The sequence below is a fragment of the Oreochromis niloticus genome, linkage group LG9, assembly GCF_001858045.2.
Source record: "Oreochromis niloticus isolate F11D_XX linkage group LG9, O_niloticus_UMD_NMBU, whole genome shotgun sequence".
Classification (NCBI taxonomy): domain Eukaryota; kingdom Metazoa; phylum Chordata; class Actinopteri; order Cichliformes; family Cichlidae; genus Oreochromis; species Oreochromis niloticus.
The window spans coordinates 33,705,384-33,727,921 of NC_031974.2; the positions used below are offsets into that span (position 1 = coordinate 33,705,384).

Consider the following 22,538-nt stretch of genomic DNA (forward strand, 5'->3'; position numbering starts at 1 on the left):
AACCGCTCCGTTCCGTAGTCGGTATCCGTAGCCAGTCTTGTTAATGATCTCACTGAGGGGGTTCAGGCCTATGCAGAACAGCAGTGGGGACAGAGCATCTCCTTGGTAGATCCCGCACTTGATGGTGACTTGTGCTATGGGCTTGGAGTTGGCCTCTAGTGTTGTACGCCACATCCCCATTGAGTTCCTGATGAAGGCTCTTAGGGTCCTGTTGATCTTGTACAATTCTAGGCATTCCAGTATCCAGCTGTGGGGCATTGAGTCATAGGCCTTCTTGTAATCAATCCAGGCTGTGCACAGGTTGGTCAGTCTGGTCTTGCAGTCTCGGCTGACTGTTCTGTCTACCAGTAGCTGGTGTTTTGCGCCTCTGGTATTCTTGCCAATCCCTTTCTGTGCCCCGCTCATGTATTGACCCATGTGCCTGTTCATCTTAGCCGCTATGATGCCTGACAGGAGCTTCCATGTAGTACTGAGGCAGGTTATTGGTCGGTAGTTGGATGGGACCGGTCCCTTCTTGGGGTCCTTGGGGATCAGGACCGTCCGACCTTCGGTTAGCCATATATATATATATATATAGTATATATATATATATATACTATATATATATATATAACAACATATACATATATATATATATATATATATATATATATAATATATATATATATATATATATATAATATATATATATATATATACATATATATATATATATATATATATGTATATGTTGTTACGTTTGCGGTAGTTACGTTCTAAAATTAACCCTCGATAGGTCAAATCCATGAAGTCCAATATTATAGAATGAAACCAAAGGCACCCGCAACTGCCTTTGACGGTGCAAAACGTTTCATCGACTCTGTCGATACAGTAGAGCACTTCAGAGTCACACTGCTAGCGATCGAAGATTTTTGTAAATTTGACAAGCTGAACACATTCTGTACTGTACAGGAGACACGGTACGAGATTGATTGACAATGGTCTACAACCAATCAGGATGCAGAACACAATAAGCTGTAAAAAAAAAAAAAGCATGCAAAATTGCACAAAAAATAAATCAGCGAAAAACATATATATATATAGATAGATAGATAGATAGATAGATATATGTATACATATGATGTGTGTGTGTGTGTGCTGTCATGAGTCTTTTGGCCCATAAAAGAGAGGGTGTCTTACTGTCCACTGAATTGGGCATGTGTTGAAGTGCACTCACTGAGCTTGCTGTGTCTTTTCATTTCCTCTAAGACACTCATTTAAGAGTGAAATATAGAATATACACCACCCCTATCTGATTATTCAGTTCACAATTTCCAGCTGAGAGCTTGTACTTGGCTGCCTGAGAAAGAGCACCAAATCTCACTCTCTCACCTCAGCTACGACAGCCTCTGCGGAAAATTGCCTGCTCTAAAAATAGCACAGTCTAAAGATGCCTGGAAGCTAAACAAGCCACAATAAACAAAATGCCACTGCAGGAAGCAACCTTTGAGTTGCAAGAATGAAGCCCACGCTTCTCTTTTTTCTTTTGCTTGAATCTTTAAAGCAGTGACATCACTTTAAGTCTCCAACACAGAGAATAATTTCCATCAAAGATAAATGAGTGGAACAGGGTAACATTTTGTCCTGACCTCTAAGTCTATGAAAGTGGAATCCTCATTTTATTAGAAACCTGACCGGAGAAAACTACCAGATATCTCCTCCAATATAAATGCTCATAGGTCTCTGTAGTCAATTAGGATAAAAGAGAACCATATTAGCTGTACAGTAGAAATGCATCTTAGAACTGGCTTAGGCTCTGTGTCACAGTCTACTTTCTTAAAGCTCTCCTGGACAGTAACAAGAAGTCTGAGCAATAATGTTCCAAGCATATGGAACAGTTTTGTTTTCACACTTTATAACAACCAGTCCTCTGGTATCAGACTGACTTTTAATATAATATTAGTGCAACCAGTTCATTAATTCACATTACAGGAGGTCAATTAGGAGGCCACCTTAGGAAGCTAAATCATCGAATCTGACCAGCAAATTCAACATCCTGCTGAAAGAGTGTCTTAACCTCTTCACATTCACACCAGTGTGTGAATGTGTGTGTGAATGGGTGAATGACTGGATATGTAAAGCGCTTTGGGGTCCTTAGGGACCATAAAGGCGCTATATAAATACAGACCATTTACCATTTAACAAAACTGTCTGCTATGTTGAGTAAAACAAAGCCAGGGTTGTGTGCAATTATAGTGTAAGGCTTTAATGTTAGGGTTCGTGGGGACAAACTCCTTGAGCTGCAGACACACTGATGGTAATAAATGTCTCTGGTGATTGAAATGAACAGGACTGTTTTTAACCAGTGGTAAGTGTGCTGGTCGGAACAAAAACGGCACTGCCAGTATACAGTCATGTGAAAGAGAAACTACACCCATCTGCAATTATAAGATTACAAAATAATACAAACTTAAAAAATATTTTTTACTTTTTTTTTAAGTAAAAGTTCAGTTCAACAAAAATACAGGATTTTTTTCTTTTTAACAAAAACTAATCCAAAAAGATAGAAGCACCGTATGAAAAAATTAGGTACATCTTTACAGCTCCCTTGGTATTAGGACGCTGGGTAGCTGGTAGTCAAAAACACTGAGTAACTGATCAACAGCAGGTGTGAGCACCCCGATAAAAGTACAACCTTTGGCAGTTTGTTGGTTTTTGGAGCATGTATAGTGCCATCTCATCTAAGCACAGAGTATGGCATCACTGGAAGAGAAGGTGTTTTTGATGAACTAACAAACTGAAGTCACTCTCTGTTTTTTCCTCATATAAAGTCAGATATACACACTGTCCACCCAGCCTGCTAGCAAAGAGGTAGTTGTGGAGTGTAAGGAGTGGCCTAAGTGGCACAATCAGCTGGGAGAACAGATGTCCACAAGATGCAATCACCACTATTTTATGCTATATTTAGGTGCAATTTAACCCCCACTTTATCTTTAGGTGAAGTCTTTTTTTCCAAGCACACCAAATGAGTTTACAAGATAATAGGTCAAAAATTACCATACAGTGGCTTGCAAAAGTATTCGGCCCCCTTGAACTTTCCCACATTTTGTCCATTCCAATAAAATTGATTCATGTTTGTGGCTGTAATGTGACAAAATGTGGAAAAGTTCAAGGGGGCCGAATACTTTTGCAAGCCACTGTAGTTGTCATAAGTTTCTTACCCTGGCACACTGAGTATCATAATATCCATCCGCATCTTCAAAGGGAAAAAGAAAAGACACATTAGTCTCTTTACATTTAGGCTTTATTTTTCCTGCTTTAAGTATAAAGTAATCCATTCGCTGCGATAATGTCAAGGTGTCTAGGTAGTTTATCAAAACACCTGTTGTCCTAATCTTCTGCCTTTTTTCTTTTCTTTTTTTCTTCTCAATAATAAGCTAGCCAATAATGCTGTTTTCCTGGGAGCACTATCCCCAACCAACCTAATGACGTATTCAGTTACACAATGAGAGTTTTTTTAATTGGATTCGATTCAATTCTGTTTTATTTATATAACACCAAATAACAACAGTTATATTAATGTTGTAAGGTAAACACTCTACAATAATACACAGAAAAGAAGAGAAACCTATAACAATCAGATGACCCTCTATAAGCAAGCACTTTGGCGTCTTTTTGGATAGATATGTTTCAAACCACTGCAGCGCAGTACCTTTAATATCTAAAGCATATGCTAATCACCGTATTAAAACATTATGGCCAACAGTATTAGGACAAGCACAGAGATGAGTCACTGTCAGAGGCCATAAAAAGATCATTTGTAACCTTCACTAAAGCTGTTTCTGTGCTGTGATGAGCTCTGAAACTTTAGCAAAGCAAAAGACCCACAGTCCAAAGGAAGGAGGCTGTGGTCCACCATCCTTGAAAAAAACAATTACATCGCTGCACAAATCAAAATATTATTACACTGGTGTGATCCCATCTCTACAACACAGTGGAATGAGATTGAATATGGAGTAATACCAGATGTTCATATACAGGCTATATTACGAACATATGGAAATTGTAATTAAAGAACAAGGAGGATAATATTAAAACTCTGAGCTGGCATGCGTAAGATTCAGATTTTATACCAAACAGACATGATGACAGGTTTGAACTCTAAGGAAGAGCTAGCTGTCAAACCATTAGAGTAACTTCTGGGCTCGAAAAGCTGGATTCCGGGGTGACCGTGGCTCAGGGGCTTGGGAAGGGCACCTGTAACCGGAAGGTCGCCGGTTCGATCCCTGGCCTCTCTGTCCTGGTCGTTGTGTCCTTGGGCAAGACACTTTACCCTACCGCCTACTGGTGTTGGTCAGAGGGGCCGATGGCGTGATATGGCAGCCTCGCTTCTGTCAGTCTGCCCCAGGGCAGCTGTGGCTACAACCGTAGCTTGCCTCCACCAGTGTGTGAATGTGGGAGTGAATGAATAATGTCATTGTAAAGCGCTTTGGGTGCCTTGAAAAGCGCTATATAAATCCAATGCATTATTATTATTATTATTATTCTGTAGATGTCTCCAACTAACAACTTACTATGATCAAAAAATCTCAGAATTATTATAGATTCAGCAAACCTTTTATTCAGTTGTTCATAAATTCTTATTGAGCAAATTGTAAAAGGGGAATAATTTCCCAAATTAATGAGTCTCCAGAATATGAAAACACACTCAAAACACAGAAAGGGAGAAAGCGAAAGATGGGATAGGAAAATTGGGAGAAGTAGGGAGGCCTCAGAAAAGCAGACGATGAACAATGGAAGGACATCTCAGTAGTTCAGTGGGAAAGTACAAAAGCATATAAATGGTTAGAACAATGTAGCCAAATTATTTTATTACTCCCCAGATGAAGGCGCACAATAATAAAGGTGATCCGGAGTGTTGGAGTAACTGTGGTCTCAAACTGCAAACCATTATCATGTCTTCTGGGAATGTCGACAAATACAAAACTATTGGATTGAAATACACCAGCAACTAGAAAAGCTATAAATACTTAGCAGACTTTAAGGCCGACATTATGCTTTACCAGAAAGAAAAGATATCAGTAAATATATACTGTTCATTCTGATAGCAGCAGCAGCAGCTTTTTTAAATTGGTTGGTTTTGGTTTTTGGATTTGTGTATTCACTTGTTGGAGTGACACATGTTTGAAGTCAGAAGCCGTCCACTTTTGCTTGTGGAGAAACTAATTATCTAAATCTAATCTCAACCATCCACTACTTAATCGTTTTAATGCTGCAGTGGTTCCTAAACAGTGCAGGACTCTATGATATAGAGAGAAGTATTGGAGTGCTGCTTTGATTGGAGTTAATGAGGTCATTTTAAGAGAACAACTTAAACATCCTACACCAGGAAAAGCTTTGCAGGCTCATGAGTCAGTCATTTACTAATCATGGTAAATTAATTGCTACTGAAATAACTCGTTTACACAATTTGAGCTCTCCAAGTGCTTCGACACATGGACAGAGTGAGCCAGGGATCAAGCCTTCTGATTGGTAGACGTCCCACAATGTCAACCACTTAATGAATATGACCCAAAATAAACATGCTTAAATGATGACATGTAACGGCTAACTTCACAGGCATTTACTGACATTCAGGTCAAATGCCATTTGTGAAGTCTTCTCAGATTTCTACAACTGAGGTGGCAACTTTAGGAATGCCAAACCAGATTCATTCATTCGCCCTCTTTATACAGACCAAATATGAACATTTTATGTCTTTTGTCCTGATTTTGATTTTTTGCTCTTCCTGCCCCTTTATAGAATCACATCGGCTTCGCTGAGGTCACATGATGTGGAATCGGCCGTGTGGCAGACCCACTGGACGTCCACACTCTTCACCGTTCAATCCAATTATTAAGAGTGCAGCGCTAAACCCATTCTTAGTGTGTGTCTGGTCTGTGGTATGTTGTTCTTTGTTGTCTTTATCAGGCCCCTGTTTTCACTCGCAATTTCTTGTACTCAAAGAAAAAAGGTTTCTTCTGCTTCCATCTATGCACTTATTCTGAATCCTTGTTGGACTCTCGCCTCCCAAATGAAGCTATGTTGTGAGTCAAGCAGACTGGGAGACTAGATGATCATGTGAAGGACTGGACTGGATGCAACATCAGTGCTGCTCAAGTCAAATACATTATTATTTTATATGTGAAATAGTATTTTTCCAATAAGATGGTTATAAGGAAAAACTGGAAGTTGACTGAGTGTCAAAACTCTCTCTTTCTATATTTTATTACTTCCATTTGTTGTATCACATTTCTAACATTAGCAATGCTGTGAGTATCAGAATGTAACTACTGAGCCTGTATTTATCAAATTAATCACAGTGAAATTTCAGCTTAAATCAGTGATAAAAAATAAACAGGGTAAAGAGGAAAGGTACACTTTACCAATTCTGATTGGATAAACTCAGTTTCTGAGTATTTGTTGCTGAAAGACAGAAAGAGCAGCAGTGGTAGACTAGAATGATTGACAGATGCAGCAAAAAACTGCTAACATAGCCCCCCACAGTGTCTAAAAAGCAGGGTCATGGTGTGTGGGGGATGTTCTCTCGTGCTACTTTGCAACATCTGGGAAGTCCAAAGCTTTGTTGGACTAGAAATGAAAATTCTCAGAACTTTGATAAATACAGGCTGAAGTCAAAGAAGCAAATAAGGAAAACTGAAGTGTTTTTCATCATGTCTGACTTCTCCAGCCATCTCACTAAGGGTTTAGGGTACAACAGTCTATGTGTGTACACAGTATACAGTCAGCTGCAACCAATGACAACAATATACACTCCGACTATACTTTGGTAAAAGTATTTAGGCTTTCTTAGCTGCACCAGACAATCACCCCTCCCTCTGTTTTTGTTTTGTGTCTCTTTGCCTTCGACTTCTAGGCTGCTGCTTTGACTTTCTCCTATAAAAGTTTGTGATATAGTTTTCAAACCTGCCCTCAACACTTGAAAGGTGCCCAGGAGCTGATATACAAAGCAGAAGAGTTCCATAAATGACTATTGTGATGAGCAAACTAAATTTTAAGTGATTATTGTAGACATGCCCATACTTCGAAAGTTCACAAGTTTTTCTTTGTTTCTTGTAATTGTAACCAAATTTATTACGGTGACTGCATTTATTTCATAGCAAAGTCAGCCACCAAAGCAAAAGCAACATGTAATTACAGCCAAGATCGGATAAGTAGAAGAAAATGGATGGTAATGATTGATCATTAAGTAGTAAATATTTGGCATTTAGGTTTAATGAATGGCGTACATCTGCATTAACTGCTGACATCAGAAAAAGACTGTCACATGAAATTTTTGATAAAAGCATACTTAAAATGATAAAATATCTAAAGATATCTGTTTTCCTTAACACTACTTAAAATAGATCAGAAATCGCCACTAATCTTGCCCCACTTCTGTAGTATTGTAGATTAGCGTTGTATCCAAGTCCCATTTTTCATCTGTGTTGTCATTGTGGTGTTATTTGTATTGGGACTCATTCTTCTTTGTAGCAAAATCATTTTGGTCTTTCTTTGGGATTAAAACACACTGAAAATCTTTTGGCCCTTCAAATCTCTATTTTTGTAGTGACAACTGAAGCACTTATTGATGAAGACTGCAAATAAGAACATTCACAAAACAGCACTTTAAATCAAGCTATAACTTCCCTCATTGCTAATGAAATGGCCACAAATTTCATAACTGCTTGAAAAAAAATCACACAGAATATTTGAGATTTTAAGGAACAAAACCTGCTCAAATGTGTATCAGAAGAGCTGCAACACTATCTCAGTATGCCAAAAGATTGATTCTGTTCATCTGGACATTTTCAGTGGGAGAAACGTTTCGTCACTCATCCAGGTGACTTCTTCAGTCTCAGCTGACTGCAGGTTTCCCCAATCTTATAAACAGTACATTTGCATAATGACTGAAACCAGCCCACTGAAGGAACAATGGGCTGTGAGGTCAGTTCCTTCATTAGGATTATGCAAATTGTCATGATCATTGACCAAAACCCACTGATCAAAGAACACTGATCAATGGCCATGAGTCCCATCCACAGAGAGTTGGGGAATGGCTCCAATCACAGCATTGTAAGATGGTGACAGATGTACCCTTAGGCCCCCTCCTCGATTCAGAGATGGTCTTTCCCTTTTCACGTAAATGGCCTCCTTGACTCCGCGCTCAAACCAGCGTTCCTCCCTGTCCAGGATGTGTACATCCTCATCATAGAAAGAGTGTCCACTGGCCTGTAGGTGTAAATAAACTGCAGAGTCCTGGCCTGACGAGGTTGCTCTTCTGTGTTGTGCCATCCGCTTCGCCAGAGGTTGTTTGGTTTCCCCGATGTATAAATCCTGGCAATCCTCCTGGCACTTAACAGCGTACACTATGTTACTCTGTTTGTGTCGGGGGACCCGATCCTTGGGGTGGACCAGTTTTTGGAGCAGCGTGTTTTGGGGTTTAAAAGACAAAAAAACTCAAATGTTCCGATACTCCTGACACATAAGGGTTTTTGCATAGGCAGCGGTGGTCCTTCTATTTTTTTAATTGTTTGTATTTTATTTGTATTTTTTGTATTTTCCTTCTGATATCTGTACCTGAGCTGAGGTAAAGCAAAAATTTCCCTGTCGTGGGATCAATGAAGTCTTATCTTATCTTATCTTATCTTATCTTTTATATCTTCTCTCCTGGATCGGCTGGAGCTTTCTTTAGGTGCCTTCCCAGCTTTGACAAAAGTCCAGCTGGGATAACCACATTTACTCAGGGCCTTCTTGATGTGCTGTTCTTCTGCCTCCCTGGCCGCTGTGTCTGTGGGGATGGTGTTCACTCTGTGTTGTAGCGTCCTGATGACACCCAGTTTGTGCTCCAGTGGACGATGAGAGTCAAACCTTAAATACTGATCCGTATGCTTGGGTTTATGGTACACGTCAGCTTTTAGATGTCCCCCATTACTGATATTCCCCAACTCTCTGTGAATGGTACTCATGGCTATTGGTCAGTGCTCTCTTATCAGTGGTTGTTGATCAACGCTCATGACAATTTGCATATTAATGATCAAGGTACTGACCTCCCAGCCAATTGTTCATCACTGGGCTGGTTTCAGTCATTGTGCAAATGTACTGTTTATAAGATTGGCAAAACCTGCAGTCAGCTGAGACTGAAGAAGTCACCTGGATGAGTGATGAAACGTTTCTCCCTCTGAAAACGCCCAGATCAACAGAATCAACCTTTTGGGATTTACTTACCTGGATGACTGAGCATGCATCAAGACTATCCCAGCATATTCAAAACAAAAGAGAACTGTAAAAATGTATATGTTAAAACTACAAAAAATGCATATATGTATATCCTTTCGGTCATATTGTACATTACTGCTGTCTATTTTCTTATGACTGTGCATTGTGTGTGGGTGTGTTCACAATAGATGTTTCTTTTATCTCTCAGATAACTGTTATTGCTTCTTTATGTCATTTAAGTAAAACAAAGTATGTTTCATGTTAATGTTCACAATTACATTTTTTTATAGTCTCTGTTTTATTTATATTTCAGTTCTACTGTGTATCCCATTCCTTAAATGACCTTGTTCTGTCAAGGGTTACAACCTTTTCTAAACTTGTGATTTTTACCTTTTTCCTCCATGCTGTAGTAATTTTTTTCTTCTGGTGGACTACTTTGTATGGATGTCATTGCACCTCTTCTGACCAAGTCATTTTTATATTATTCATGTTCTTCTTTCCAAAATTCTATTCAATTCTTTTCAAATTTTAAGTTAAAACTGTGACCTTTTACACTATAGAAAAAGTTGTTTACAGCCTTTGAATAAAAAACACTTAAAGGACTCAAATCCCCATCTCTTTTTTCTGTCAGGTCTTAATCATTCTTAATTAAGTATTAATAATCATACTTGATTAATCATACGTGATTAAGACCTTTAAACTTCCTTCAAAGCTTCAATTTTTAAAGAAACTTAACTGATAATTCTTTATTTCTTACGGTCCTTGAATCTGCAAGAAAAAGTGTTTTTCAAGCGAATATTAATTATATTCAGAGTTTAACCTCCAGGAAGGCAGGAGGTGCAGGAAATATGGATGTTCTCTGTCCACTTTTCTTTGTCCTCTTCATTTGTCCTTCCTGTGTACATTTTGATTATGTGCGTGCATCAAGGACTTGCTAATGACTAAAGGCACTGGCTACAGCCTAGCCTCGGCCTGGGAGAAGCGAGGCAGACTGGGACCTGGCATCATGGCATCCAAGCTGAAGGTGTGACCTCTGTCATGCTGGGCAGCTGGATTTCTGTTGCAAAAGGTAGCAGCAATGAGACTGGAATACCGAGTGTTTGTGCCAGAGGAATCTGAGTCTGGTTATAGAGGTCATGGCCTGGTGATTCAGTTTTCACCATTGTGGCCCCATTTCTTGCTTGCTGAGTGACTGATGGGCAGCCGGGACTGAGACAGGAAACTGCTGTTGCAGTATGAAACTGGACAGTGAGATCATGCTGTCATAGCAGTCATGCTGGGAATCGAGAACCGGTTCTCTACAAGAACTGGTTCCTGGTAGTTGAAATCCTTGGAATCGATAGTCTGCTTGGATCCCGCTTACTGGTTCTTGTGCTTGCGCTACAATTAACTGATTTCAGTTATCAGAGGACAAACATAGTAGGGCAGAGTGGATATTACTTTTATTTTTATTACACAAAAGCATAATGGTAAAGTGCAAACCGCATCCAGGACATAAACAACTGTATTATGCTGCTAAAACAACTTCAGCTCTGTGAAAGTACTTGCGCAGACATGCTCACGCTAAGCTAGCCAAAACCCAGAGTGACGCTAAAGCTGATTGAATACTGATCCCAGCCTAGGAGTAGGAGTATCATATGTGTGTCCTCATCATATGGATAGGGATTTGTGATGGTGTGTGGGACTCTAATGATGAGACACTGTGTTTCAGGTCATTTTACAGAGTAAGAGGAAAGTTATGAGGAGTATAGTGAATTATTTTCTCATTGGAGTAATTAAGTAATGTACTGCATTACTTTTAATAAAAGTGTTCTGTGTATTATGTGTAATACATTGCTTTTTTGAGGAATGACCCAATACTGAACTGAACCACAACAAAGAGAGTAAATACATCCAACATGCACAAACATTTGACCACAAAACATGCATAAATTAGTACAAATGTAATGTCTTTGACATGCTGCTTACTTATAGTGGTAATTCTCAAAGCAAAGCTAGTGAGAACATAATGAGAATCAATAAGAGAACTGATAAGGAATTGAATCGATAAGTAATATCAATAATGGAATCGAAATCACAAAATTCTTACCAATTCCCAATTCCTACATGCTGGGCTGTGTCACTTCCTTTGCAGGCTGAAAGGCTGGGCAGTGGTAAAGAGCAGCTGTACAACAGCAGAAATGGGGGCAGGTGAACTGAGCTGTGGTAGCAAGGTGGAAGAGCAGGTAGATGAGCAGAGCTGCTGAGGTAAGGAGAGGTAATGACGGGCATGAGTTTCCTCTTTGAGGCTGATGCTTGAGGCTGATGTTGAATGGGAGAAAAAACAACCTTTGCTGACACATTCATCTATCCCTGCTTCCCCACACTGACTTACTGAGAGAAGCAGAAGGCCCTGTTACAAATGTATTTTGTCCTGTGATACGTGGGTAATACAGATATGTGGATGACACCTGAAGTTCACCATGGAAACCTCAAGATTAAAGTTTACTGGAAGCCTACACACTGACCAGTACCTGCTCTTTGACTCCCACCACCCTCTGGAACACAAACTTGGAGTAATCAAGACCCTGCAACACTGTGCAGAAAACATTCCCTTTAAGCCATAATGATGTAATGATGTTTTAAATCTCCAGTTCCTAATTGGTGTTGGGACTCTCTTCTATCTCATAGAGATAGACACTGGTGCATGATGTCTGATAGTGATAGAATGAATTTCTCTGTCAATTTCTGGATTAAATACCAGGCGGAAGTGTCCTCCTATTACAAGTGTTGTGTCAGAGTGATCTGAAAGTGAAGAGAAGACTGTAAAAAAAAAGAAAAGAAGGGGTCATCAACATTTGGTCCATATATGCTAACGATACACAGATCTATATTTTGAACACATACATTCCAGACTAACCTAAAAATAAGAAGAAAAGAAAAGAGACAGGCTATGCCTCCTGGGATAAACTTTTTTCAGATCGGAAACAGGAACTTGCGTCATTGGGATCTCCTTGGGAAACTGACCATTCATCCTGAAGTCCATTCCTATCAGCTCCTGACTGCGGCTCTTCAGCAGCTCTTTCTGTTTAAAAGGTGTGAAGTTGGCCATGATCGGTCTGGGTCTGCGTCCATCTGGTCATTTGCCTCCCAAATGGTGAAGATGTTTGAGAAAAGCCAATGTCTGGGAGTTTTAGGTGGGTTTGGATTAAATGTCTCACCGTTATTTCCAGATCGCTACCCCAACAGAGGTCGATTACCTTGTTAATAATTTTACCTCCTCACTACGTACGACTCTGGATACTGTAGCTCCTGTGAAAACTAAGGTCTCAAATCAGAAGTACCTGACTCCGTGGTATAATTCTCAAACACGTAGCCTAAAGCAGATAACTCGTAAGCTGGAGAGGAAATGGCGTGTCACAAATTTAGAGGATCATCATTTAGCCTGGAGAAATAGTTTGCTGCTTTATAAGAAAGCCCTCCGCAAAGCCAGAACATCTTACTATTCGTCACTGATTGAAGAAAATAAGAACAACCCCAGGTTTCTCTTCAGCACTGTAGCCAGGCTGACAAACAGTCAGAGCTCTACTGAGCCAACCATCCCTTTAACGTTAACTAGTAATGACTTCATGAACTTCTTCACAAATAAAATTCTTATCATTAGAGAAAAAATTACCAATAATCATCCCACAGATGTAATATTATCTACAGCTACTTTTAGTACCATTGATGTTAAGTTAGACTCTTTTTCTCCAATTGATCTTTCTGAGTTAACTTCAATAATTACTTCCTCCAAACCATCAACGTGTCTTTTAGACCCCATTCCTACAAAACTGCTCAAAGAAGTCCTGCCATTAATTGGTGGCTGTAGTTAAACCTTTACTTAAAAAGCCATCTCTAGACCCAACTGTCTTAGCTAATTATAGGCCAATCTCCAACCTTCCTTTCATATCAAACATCCTTGAAAGAGTAGTTGTCAAACAGCTAACAGATCATCTGCAGAGGAATGGCTTATTTGAAGAGTTTCAGTCAGGTTTCAGAGCTCATCACAGCACAGAAACAGCTTTAGTGAAGGTTACAAATGATCTTCTTATGGCCTCTGACAGTGGACTCATCTCTGTGCTTGTCCTGCTAGACCTCAGTGCAGCGTTTGATACTGTTGACCATAATATCCTATTAGAGCGATTAGAACATGCTGTAGGTATTACAGGTACTGCGCTGCAGTGGTTTGTATCATATCTATCTAATAGACTCCAATTTGTACATGTAAATGGAGAGTCCTCTTCACACACTAAGGTCAGTTATGGTGTTCCACAGGGTTCAGTGCTAGGACCAATTCTATTTACATTATACATGCTTCCCTTAGGCAGCATCATTAGAAGACATAGCATAAATTTTCACTGCTATGCAGATGACACGCAGCTCTATCTATCCATGAAGCCAGGTAACACACACCAATTAGTTAAACTGCAGGAATGTCTTAAAGACATAAAGACCTGGATGGCCGCTAACTTTCTGCTTCTTAATTCAGATCAAACTGAGGTTATTGTACTCGGCCCTGAAAATCTTAGAAATATGGTATCTAAGCAGATTCTTACTCTGGATGGCATTACCTCGGCCTCCAGTAACACTGTGAGGAACCTTGGAGTCATTTTTGACCAGGACATGTCCTTCAATGCACATATTAAACAAATATGTAAGACTGCTTTCTTCCATTTGCGCAACATCTCTAAAGTTAGAAATATCCTGTCTCAGAGTGATGCTGAAAAACTAGTTCATGCATTTATTACTTCCAGGCTGGACTACTGTAATTCATTATTATCAGGATATCCTAACAACTCACTGAAAAGCCTTCAGCTAATCCAAAATGCTGCAGCAAGAGTCCTGACAGGGACTAGAAAGAGAGAGCAGATTTCTCCTGTTTTGGCTTCCCTTCATTGGCTTCCTGTTAAATCCAGAATTGAATTCAAAATCCTGCTCCTCACATACAAGGTCTTAAATAATCAGGCCCCATCTTATCTTAATGACCTTGTAGTACCATATCACCCTATTAGAGCACTTCGCTCTCACACTGCAGGCCTACTTGTTGTTCCTAGAGTATTTAAAAGTAGAACGGGAGGCAGAGCCTTCAGTTTTCAGGCCCCTCTTCTGTGGAACCAGCTTCCAGTTTGGATTCGGGAGACAGACACTATCTCTACTTTCAAGATTAGGCTTAAAACTTTCCTTTTTGCTAAAGCATATAGTTAGGGCTGGACCAGGTGACCCTGAATCCTCCCTTAGTTATGCTGCAACAGACGTAGGCTGCCGGGGATTCCCATGATGCATTGAGTTTTTCCTTTCCAGTCACCTTTCTCACTCACTATGTGTTAATAGACCTCTCTGCATCGAATCATATCTGTTATTAATCTCTGTCTCTCTTCCACAGCATGTCTTTATCCTGTCTTCCTTCTCTCACCCCAACCAATCACAGCAGATGGCCCCGCCCCTCCCTGAGCCTGGTTCTGCCGGAGGTTTCTTCCTGTTAAAAGGGAGTTTTTCCTTCCCACTGTCGCCAAAGTGCTTGCTCATAGGGGGTCATATGATTGTTGCGTTTTTCTCTGTACCTATGAAGCGCCTTGAGGCGACTTTTGTTGTGATTTGGCGCTATATAAATAAATTGAATTGAATTGAATTGAATTGAATTGAATTGAATTGAATTGAAGATCCTCTTCTGCCTTGTCTGGTATTTCTGAAAACATCTAGTTGTACCTCATGCTGCTTTTAGCTCAACAGTTTGAGTTTTTTTGTTTTGTTTTCTTCTGAGAGCTGGGTCATTCTCTCATTGACGGATTTCACCAACTCTCTGAGGGCGGCGTTTTCAGCAGCATGTGTTGGAATAAACTGGCAGAGAAAATTAGTGTCTGAAAGGTTTTCGATCAGTGGCGTGCCATGTTCAGTGCTGCCAAGATTCTCCCTGCATCTCATGTTACCACTGCATCGCTCTCCTCACTTACCTGTCTCAGAGAGACTCTGAAAGGTACAGAACTACTTCCACACTTGTTATATAAAGTGAGGTTCACAGTCTGAAATAATGTCCATGGAAATTCTGTGAAGGCGAAACACATGGTTCATAATAAGCTTAACAGTCTCCAGTAGTTTCAGCAGTTTCAGTCGGGTGACAAAATGAGCTGCTTCGGAGAAAAAATCCACAATAGTTAATGTAACTGTGATATAATCCAGGACAATATGAGACCGAGCTGAGGTCGGTGGAGTTCTGAGGGAGGAGAACAAACTGTCTTGTTTTGGGCACATATTTGACAGGCAGAACATCTTTCACAAGAGTTGGGCAACAGAATAAACGCTGAAGGAAAGAGAGAGAGGATGACTTGCAAATGGACTGGAGAAGGGACATATAGACAGCTGACATGTCCATTACCTGGCTTGGGTTCATCCTGCTGAGCGTTCCAGAGTAACGACTGTAACTGGCCAGATAAAGTATCTGGGTTCACATTCAGGGAACCAGGTCTATAAGTGATCACAAAAATTAAAGCAAGTGAAGAAGAGACCCCACCTGGTTTGTCTGGAGTTCAGTCGTTTGGTGGCTTTGAGGTAAGCAAGGTTTTTATGGTCTCTCCACAAAAAGAACTGATGTTCAGCTCCCTCTAGCTAGTGCCTTCACTCCTCAAAGGACATCTTTACTGCCTACAGATGTTGGTCCCCAACATCGTAAATTCATTCATCTGGAGAGAGACAGTGAGGGGAAAAGGCACAGGATTGCATTTCACCTTCTTTGTATTAGGATAGGATGGCTTTAAACCCTATAATCAGAGGGTACAACTCCACGATGAACTGGTGTGATATGTCTGGCTGGGTGAGGACTGAAGCTGAGGTCCTTGAGTGTGGAAAAGGCCTTTCCTCCTGCGTCGTCCCACTGGAAAGCAACTTTAGGAGAGGTGAGGTTGGTGAGCGGGAGAGTAATTTTGCTAAAGTTGCAAATGAACTGGCAATAAAAGTTTGTAAACCCAAGGAAGTGTTGAAGGTGCTCCCAGGTAGTTGGTGTTGCCCAATCTAGTACCACCTGGATCTTTCCCAGGTCTGCCCTAACCTGTCCTCACTCTACAATGAGGACATGGACAAATAAGGAAATGGAGTCAGTGTGATACTCACAATTCTCACCTTTGATAAACAGTTTATTTTCCAACAGATGCTGCAACACCAGACAGATCTGAGACTCGCGTTCATAAAGTGACTTTGAAAAGATTAGGATGTTGTCAAGACAGTAAAGGACGAAGACAAACCTGTTGAGACAATCTCGAAGGACATCATTCACGATGGCCTGACAAAACAGCGGGTATACTCAGAATGACCAAGGTGAGCATTGAATGCAGTTTTCCATTCATCCAATGATTTGATGTGAACCAGGTGGTAACCATTGCAAAGGTCCAATTTAATGAAGATGGCCCCCGATAATAATGTTTAAACAGAGGAGAGAAGAGGTAAAGGGTACTTATTCTTAACAGTTATTACATTCAAACCACAAAGGCTGATGTATAGTCATAAGGCTTTGTCCTTCTTCTCCACAAAGAACAAGCCGGCTCTTAGAGGGAAGGGAGATGGGCCAGAGAGTCCTTAGTGTATTTTTCCATAGCTCTGTATTCTACAGGGTGGGCCATTTATGTGGATACACCGTAATAAAATGGGAACGGTTGGTGATATTAAAGTCCTGTTTGTGGCACATTAGTATATGTGAGGGGGCAAACTCCTCAAGATGGGTGGTGACCCTGGTGACCATTTAGAAGTCGGCCATCTTGGATACAACTTTTGTTTTTTCAATAGGAAGAGGGCCATGTGACACATCAAACTTATTGGTAATGTCACAAGAAAAACAATGGTGTGCTTGGTTTCAACGTAACTTTATTCTTTCATGAGTTATTTACAAGTTTCTCTTTGCTCACAGCCATTGACATGTCGAAGAGGTAAACACATGAGAAGTAGATCGAAATTGTGTTGATATCTGGTGAACGCAGTAACCGGGTCACTGCAGCAGATTTCAATGCAAGACACCCTACGAGACCACCCATCTCCCATGGGCGCATCCCAGATCGGCGCACAGAATTTGCAGAATGGGCAAAACAAAAATTCAGGACCCTCAGTTCACGCAGAAGATTTTGTTCAGTGATGAGGCAAACTTTTATGTGAATGGTGAAGTTAACAAACAAAACCACTGCTATTGGTCTGACACTAACCCACATTGGATGGATCCCTCCAAGACTGTTGGAACAACAAAAGTGATGGTTTGGTGTGGTATATGGGTACAACAATAGTGGGTCCATTCTTCATCAATGGAGACCTCAAGGCCACTGGATATTTGAAATTGCTACATGATGATGTGTTTCCCTCTTTATGCACTGAAGCTGGCACGTTCCCTGAGTTTTTCCAGCAAGATGGTGCGCCACCACATTATGGGTGCCAGCTCCGAGCATTCCTAGATGAACAGTTTCCTGGAAAGTGGATTGGTCGTCCTGGGCCAGTTGAATGGCCCCCAAGGTCTCCCGATCTGACCCCCTTAGACTTTTATCTTTGGGGTCATCTGAAGGCAATTGTCTATGGTGTGAAGATACAAGATGTGCAGCACCTGAAACTACGGATACTGGATGTAACTTTATTCTTTCATTACTCATGAAAGAATAAAGTTACATTGAAACCAAGCACACCATTGTTTTTCTTGTGACATTACCAATAAGTTTGATGTGTCACATGGCCCTCTTCCTACTGAAAAAACAAAAGTTGTATCCAAGATGGCCGACTTCTAAATGGCCACCATGGTCACCACCCATCTTGAGGAGTTTGCCCCCTCACATATACTAATGTGCCACAAACAGGACTTTAATATCACCAACCATTCCCATTTTATTACGGTGTATCCATATAAATGGCCCACCCTGTAGTTTAGTTAGGCCAGAGGTTCCCAAAGTGTGGGGCCCACCCCCTAGGTGGGGCGCAGAGCCATTGCAGGGGGGGCACGGTATGAAAAGAAAAAAAAAAAAAAGCGTTTGGACACTGTGGACAGGTTTTCGACGGGGCTCCCACACAAACGCAAAGCAGGAGATGAAGCATCGCCAAATATGTTTCCAAACCAACTTCCTTACAAGCCAAAGACGAGAAAATATGAAGAAGCATATCTTCCCTTTGGCTTCACCTGCACCAGTGCCAAGGTAGGTCTCCCCTGCAAAATTAGTTTCCCTGCGTGGGGAGCAGCGCTGGGCTCTCCAAATCACGGACAAACAGGATCCCACATTCTTGATTTTTAGTTCACAAACACTTCTTGTAATGACTAACTGCTCCTGACATTTTGGACATGTTAGCTCTTTATACAGTAAAGTTACAGTGGGATACAAATAATATCAGGCTCATCCTGCCGTAATTTGTTCCCCCGGTTCAAATCACGGACAAACAGGATCCCACAGCTGTTTATGGTTTTGAACCCATTTTGCACAGAGAGACATTTTTGAAAAATGTATTGACAGCAATGTTGAATATTATTACACAGGAAAAAAACCACTACACGTAAAATAATCACACCGTGATGCCTCTGCCTTTCTAAATGGAGGGACAGTAACTGCGTGTATATGTGTGTAAAAACTGCAGATAGTCAGATTAACAGTAACAGTATTTTGTCTCTATCTGCCATTCTGCAATTCATCTCATGTAAACAATAACGTGGTGCACAGCGTGACGTGAAAAAAGGCACATACCTTTGACGTTGCGTGACGAACTCTGTAATCCTCGTCCACACGTAAACGCAAAAATTGAGTTCTAAAAAATCTCAATTTTCGGTGAATCGAAACGCCGTTTACGTGTGGACGAAAGGCCCAAACACATAGAAAAATACCCGTGTAGGTGTGGACATAGCGTAAAAGAGTTAGTAGTATATTTTATTACTACCTGTAATTTATTGCCGTTTACTTGTATTTGCTTAATTGTTTACTAAATGTTTGAGGCGTGAAATAAACCGCAATGGAGCAAAATATGGGTGTGTGTGGTTGGAGGATGTGGGGGGGGGGGGGGGGGGGGGGCACGAACATTTTTCTTGTAAAACAAAGAGGGGCCTAGCAAAAAAAGTTTGGGAACCACTGAGTTAGGCTATACAACCTGCTAGTGGGAAGAATTGCTCCAGGGAGGACGTCCATCTTGCAGTCGTATGGCCAATGTGGAGGAAGCGAAGGGGCCACGTCCCAATGAAAAACTTCACCTATCCACCTATGGCCTCCTTTTCCAATGAATTTGGGGGTTGTTTTTGCTTAACCAGGGTAGTCCTAGAACCAGAGGAGTGTTGGGAGCTTCTAGAAAATTCAACTGAAAGTGTTCATTGTGATTACTGGAAAGTAAGAAAGTAATGGGCAGGGTTCGGTGAGTTATGCCAGGAAGACGAGAACAATCTAATGCCGACAAGGGGCTCAGGTAACTGCTTCATATGTATACTTAGTTCAGAGGTGAGAGTTTTATCCAAAAAACTTTGTTCAGTGTCCAAATCAATAAAAGCTTGCAGGGATTGTGAGAGAATCTGGCAACAGGAACTACCGCCTGCCCTTTCGTATAACAATAGAGCAGGGGTCGGCAACCTTTTTGATGATGAGTGCCGTCTAAAATTTCCTCAGAGGTCAATGTGCCATATGATTGCATTAACAATAAATTTAATAACACTCTATATGAACAGTTACACACTATAAAAAAAAACTTTATAGGATTATATTTGTTCGCAGACGTTGGCAGCTGTCAGCGAATAGTTATCAGCTATTTTGAAACAAAAAAAAGACACTTTTTATCCATAACAGCAAATGAACTGTACATCAGAAAATGCAAATGCTATTTATGGTCTCCTCACAACAATGAAAACAAACGCTGTTGTGACAGTGATGTACACTGTCTTGTTGGTATATATATGATTTCTATACATTTTACATCAAGGTTCAAGGTTCTTTATTTGTCACATGCATAGTTATACAAGTATAACACACAGTGAAATGTATCCTGACACGATCCTCGACATGTGCAAAAACATGGCGGGGGGGTAGAGGAATAACATTATAAATATATATATATAGTGTATACATTGGGTGAATGTGCAGTAGAAGCAGCAGCAGGTGAATTCTGTACATTAATATGAATAGACATCTGACTATTTTACAGAATGGACAATATAAACATATTTAAAGTTAAAGGAAGTTAAAGGAATTGAGTGTCTGGAGGAGAGTCTCAGTCAATTATAGATGATGTGAGATGGCGGGTGTGTGTGTGTGTGTGTGGGGGGGGGGGGTTGTTGGTTTAGGGTCCGGATGGCTTGAGGATAGAAGCTCTTCTTGAGTCTCTCTGTCCTTGCCCGGATGATGCGGAACCTTCTACCAGATTGTAGAAGTTGGAACAGTTTGTTGCCATGATGGGACGGGTCCTTCAGTATCTGCGTTGCTCTAGTCCGGCATCTCCTGGTGTAGGTGTCCTGAAGTGGGGGGAGAGCAATCCTGCAGCAGCGTTCTGCTGTACGGATCACTCTCTGGAGAGCTTTTTGGTCCTTCACACAGCTGTTCCCAAACCACGCTGTCATGTTCTGTGTGAGGATGCTCTCCACAGCGCCTGTATAGAAGATCCTGAGGATCTTTGGAGCGACCCTGAACTTCCTTAGTTGTCGGAGGTGATACAGGCGCTGCCTAGCCTTCTTGGTCTGGACCTGAATGTGGGCAGCCCATGTCAGGTCTGAGGAGATGTGGACACCAAGATATTTGAAGGACTGCACCCTCTCCACTGGAGCTCCATTGATGAAAATGGGCTTGTAGTCTCTGTGCTGACTCCTTCTGAAGTCCACCACCAGCTCCTTGGTCTTGCTGACGTTCAGCTGGAGGTGGTTGTCCTGGCACCATGATGCCAAATTCTTCACTTCGTCCATGTAGGCCGCCTCATCGCTGTTGGAGATGGCGCCCAACACCACTGTGTCGTCAGCAAACTTCACAATGGTGTTGGAGCCGTGGGTGGCCACACAGTCCGAAGTGTAGAGGGAGTAGAGCAGTGGCGAGAGGACACACCCCTGTGGTGCTCCTGTGTTGATGGTGATGCTGTCGGAGACACACCCACCCACCCTCACCACCTGAGTTCTGCCGGTGAGGAAGTCCAACACCCATGCACACAGACGGCTGTTGAGTCCCAGGTCCCTCAGCTTTGTGAACAGTCTGCTGGGCACTATTGTGTTAAACGCTGAACTGTAATCAACAAACAGCATTCTCACATAGTTACCCTGTTTCTTGTCCACGTGGCTGAGGGTGGTGTGCAGGACATGGGCGATGGCTTCTTCAGTGGATCTGTTGGGTCAGTAGGCGAACTGGAGTGGATCTGTGGTGTCTGGGATGGAGGAGGAGATGATGTTCTTCAGCAGCCTCTCAAACACCTTCATGACTACCGAGGTCAGCGCAACTGGCCGGTAATTGTTCAGGGATGAGGGTTTGCTGTTCTTGGGCACAGGGATGATGGTGGATCTTTTGAAGCATGTGGGGACCACAGACTTCGCCAGGGACTCGTTGAAGATGTAAGTGAACACACCTGCTAGCTGGTCAGCACAGCAGCGCAGCAGACGGCCGGTGATGCCGTCTGGCCCCGCCGCTTTCCTTGTGTTCACTCTCCTCAATGCCGCTCGGACGTCATGCTCCGTGAAGCTGGTCACCAGTCTCTCGTTGATGACGTCATTGTCCTCGGTAGTCCAGCGGTAGATGGCATTAGCCGCCTGGCTAACCTCGAAACGGGCGTAGAACTGGTTCAGCTCATTGGTGAATGCAGAGTCGGCGTTGATTGGCGCAGTGTCCCTGGGTTTGTAGTCCGTAATGGTGCGTAGTCCGTGCCACATACTCCGTGTGTCGCCCTGGTGGAAGCGGGACTCCACACGCTCCCGGTACCGGCGTTTGGCATCTCTCACCCCGCGCCGCACGCCGTATGATGCCGCTTTGTAGGCGCTCATATCGCCAGTGGCGAGACCCGCGTTGTAGGTGGCGGTCCTGGCGTTTACTGCAGCGCGGATCGATCTGTCCATCCACGGTTTCTGGTTAGGGAATGTGGTGACTCTCGCAGTGGGGATAATCTCCTCCGCTAGCATGTTGACGAAGCTTACTGCTACTTCCGTAAACTCGTTGATGTTGACTGCGCATGCTCTGAACATGTCCCAGTTGACGTCGTCGAGTGCGTCCTGTAGCGTAGCTTCTGATTGGGCAGACCACCGTTTCACATCCCTTGTGGTTACTTCTTCCCTCCGTATGTTTTGTTTATACTGGGGGATGAGGAAGATGGCGTTGTGGTCAGACTTC

At 41.9% G+C, this 22,538-nt stretch overlaps 2 protein-coding genes across 3 annotated transcripts in view; both read left to right on the forward strand.

Moving 5' to 3' along the window:
* plppr5b (phospholipid phosphatase related 5b) overlaps nucleotides 1-7,915 on the forward strand; it is a 125,782-nt gene extending 117,867 nt beyond the window's left edge. Inside the window, exon 6 of one of the 2 annotated variants that reach the window (XM_025910278.1) lies at nucleotides 5,782-7,914. In XM_025910278.1, coding sequence (XP_025766063.1) covers nucleotides 5,782-5,811 — 30 coding nt within the window. In that variant the 3' untranslated portion in view covers nucleotides 5,812-7,914. Of the gene's footprint in view, nucleotides 1-5,781 lie in introns of both variants that reach the window. The other variant, XM_025910279.1, reaches the window with a different exon arrangement.
* The window catches only part of LOC112847800 (syncytin-A-like), a 670,150-nt gene that overhangs the window by 258,381 nt on the left and 389,231 nt on the right, over nucleotides 1-22,538 (forward strand). The window lies entirely within an intron of this gene.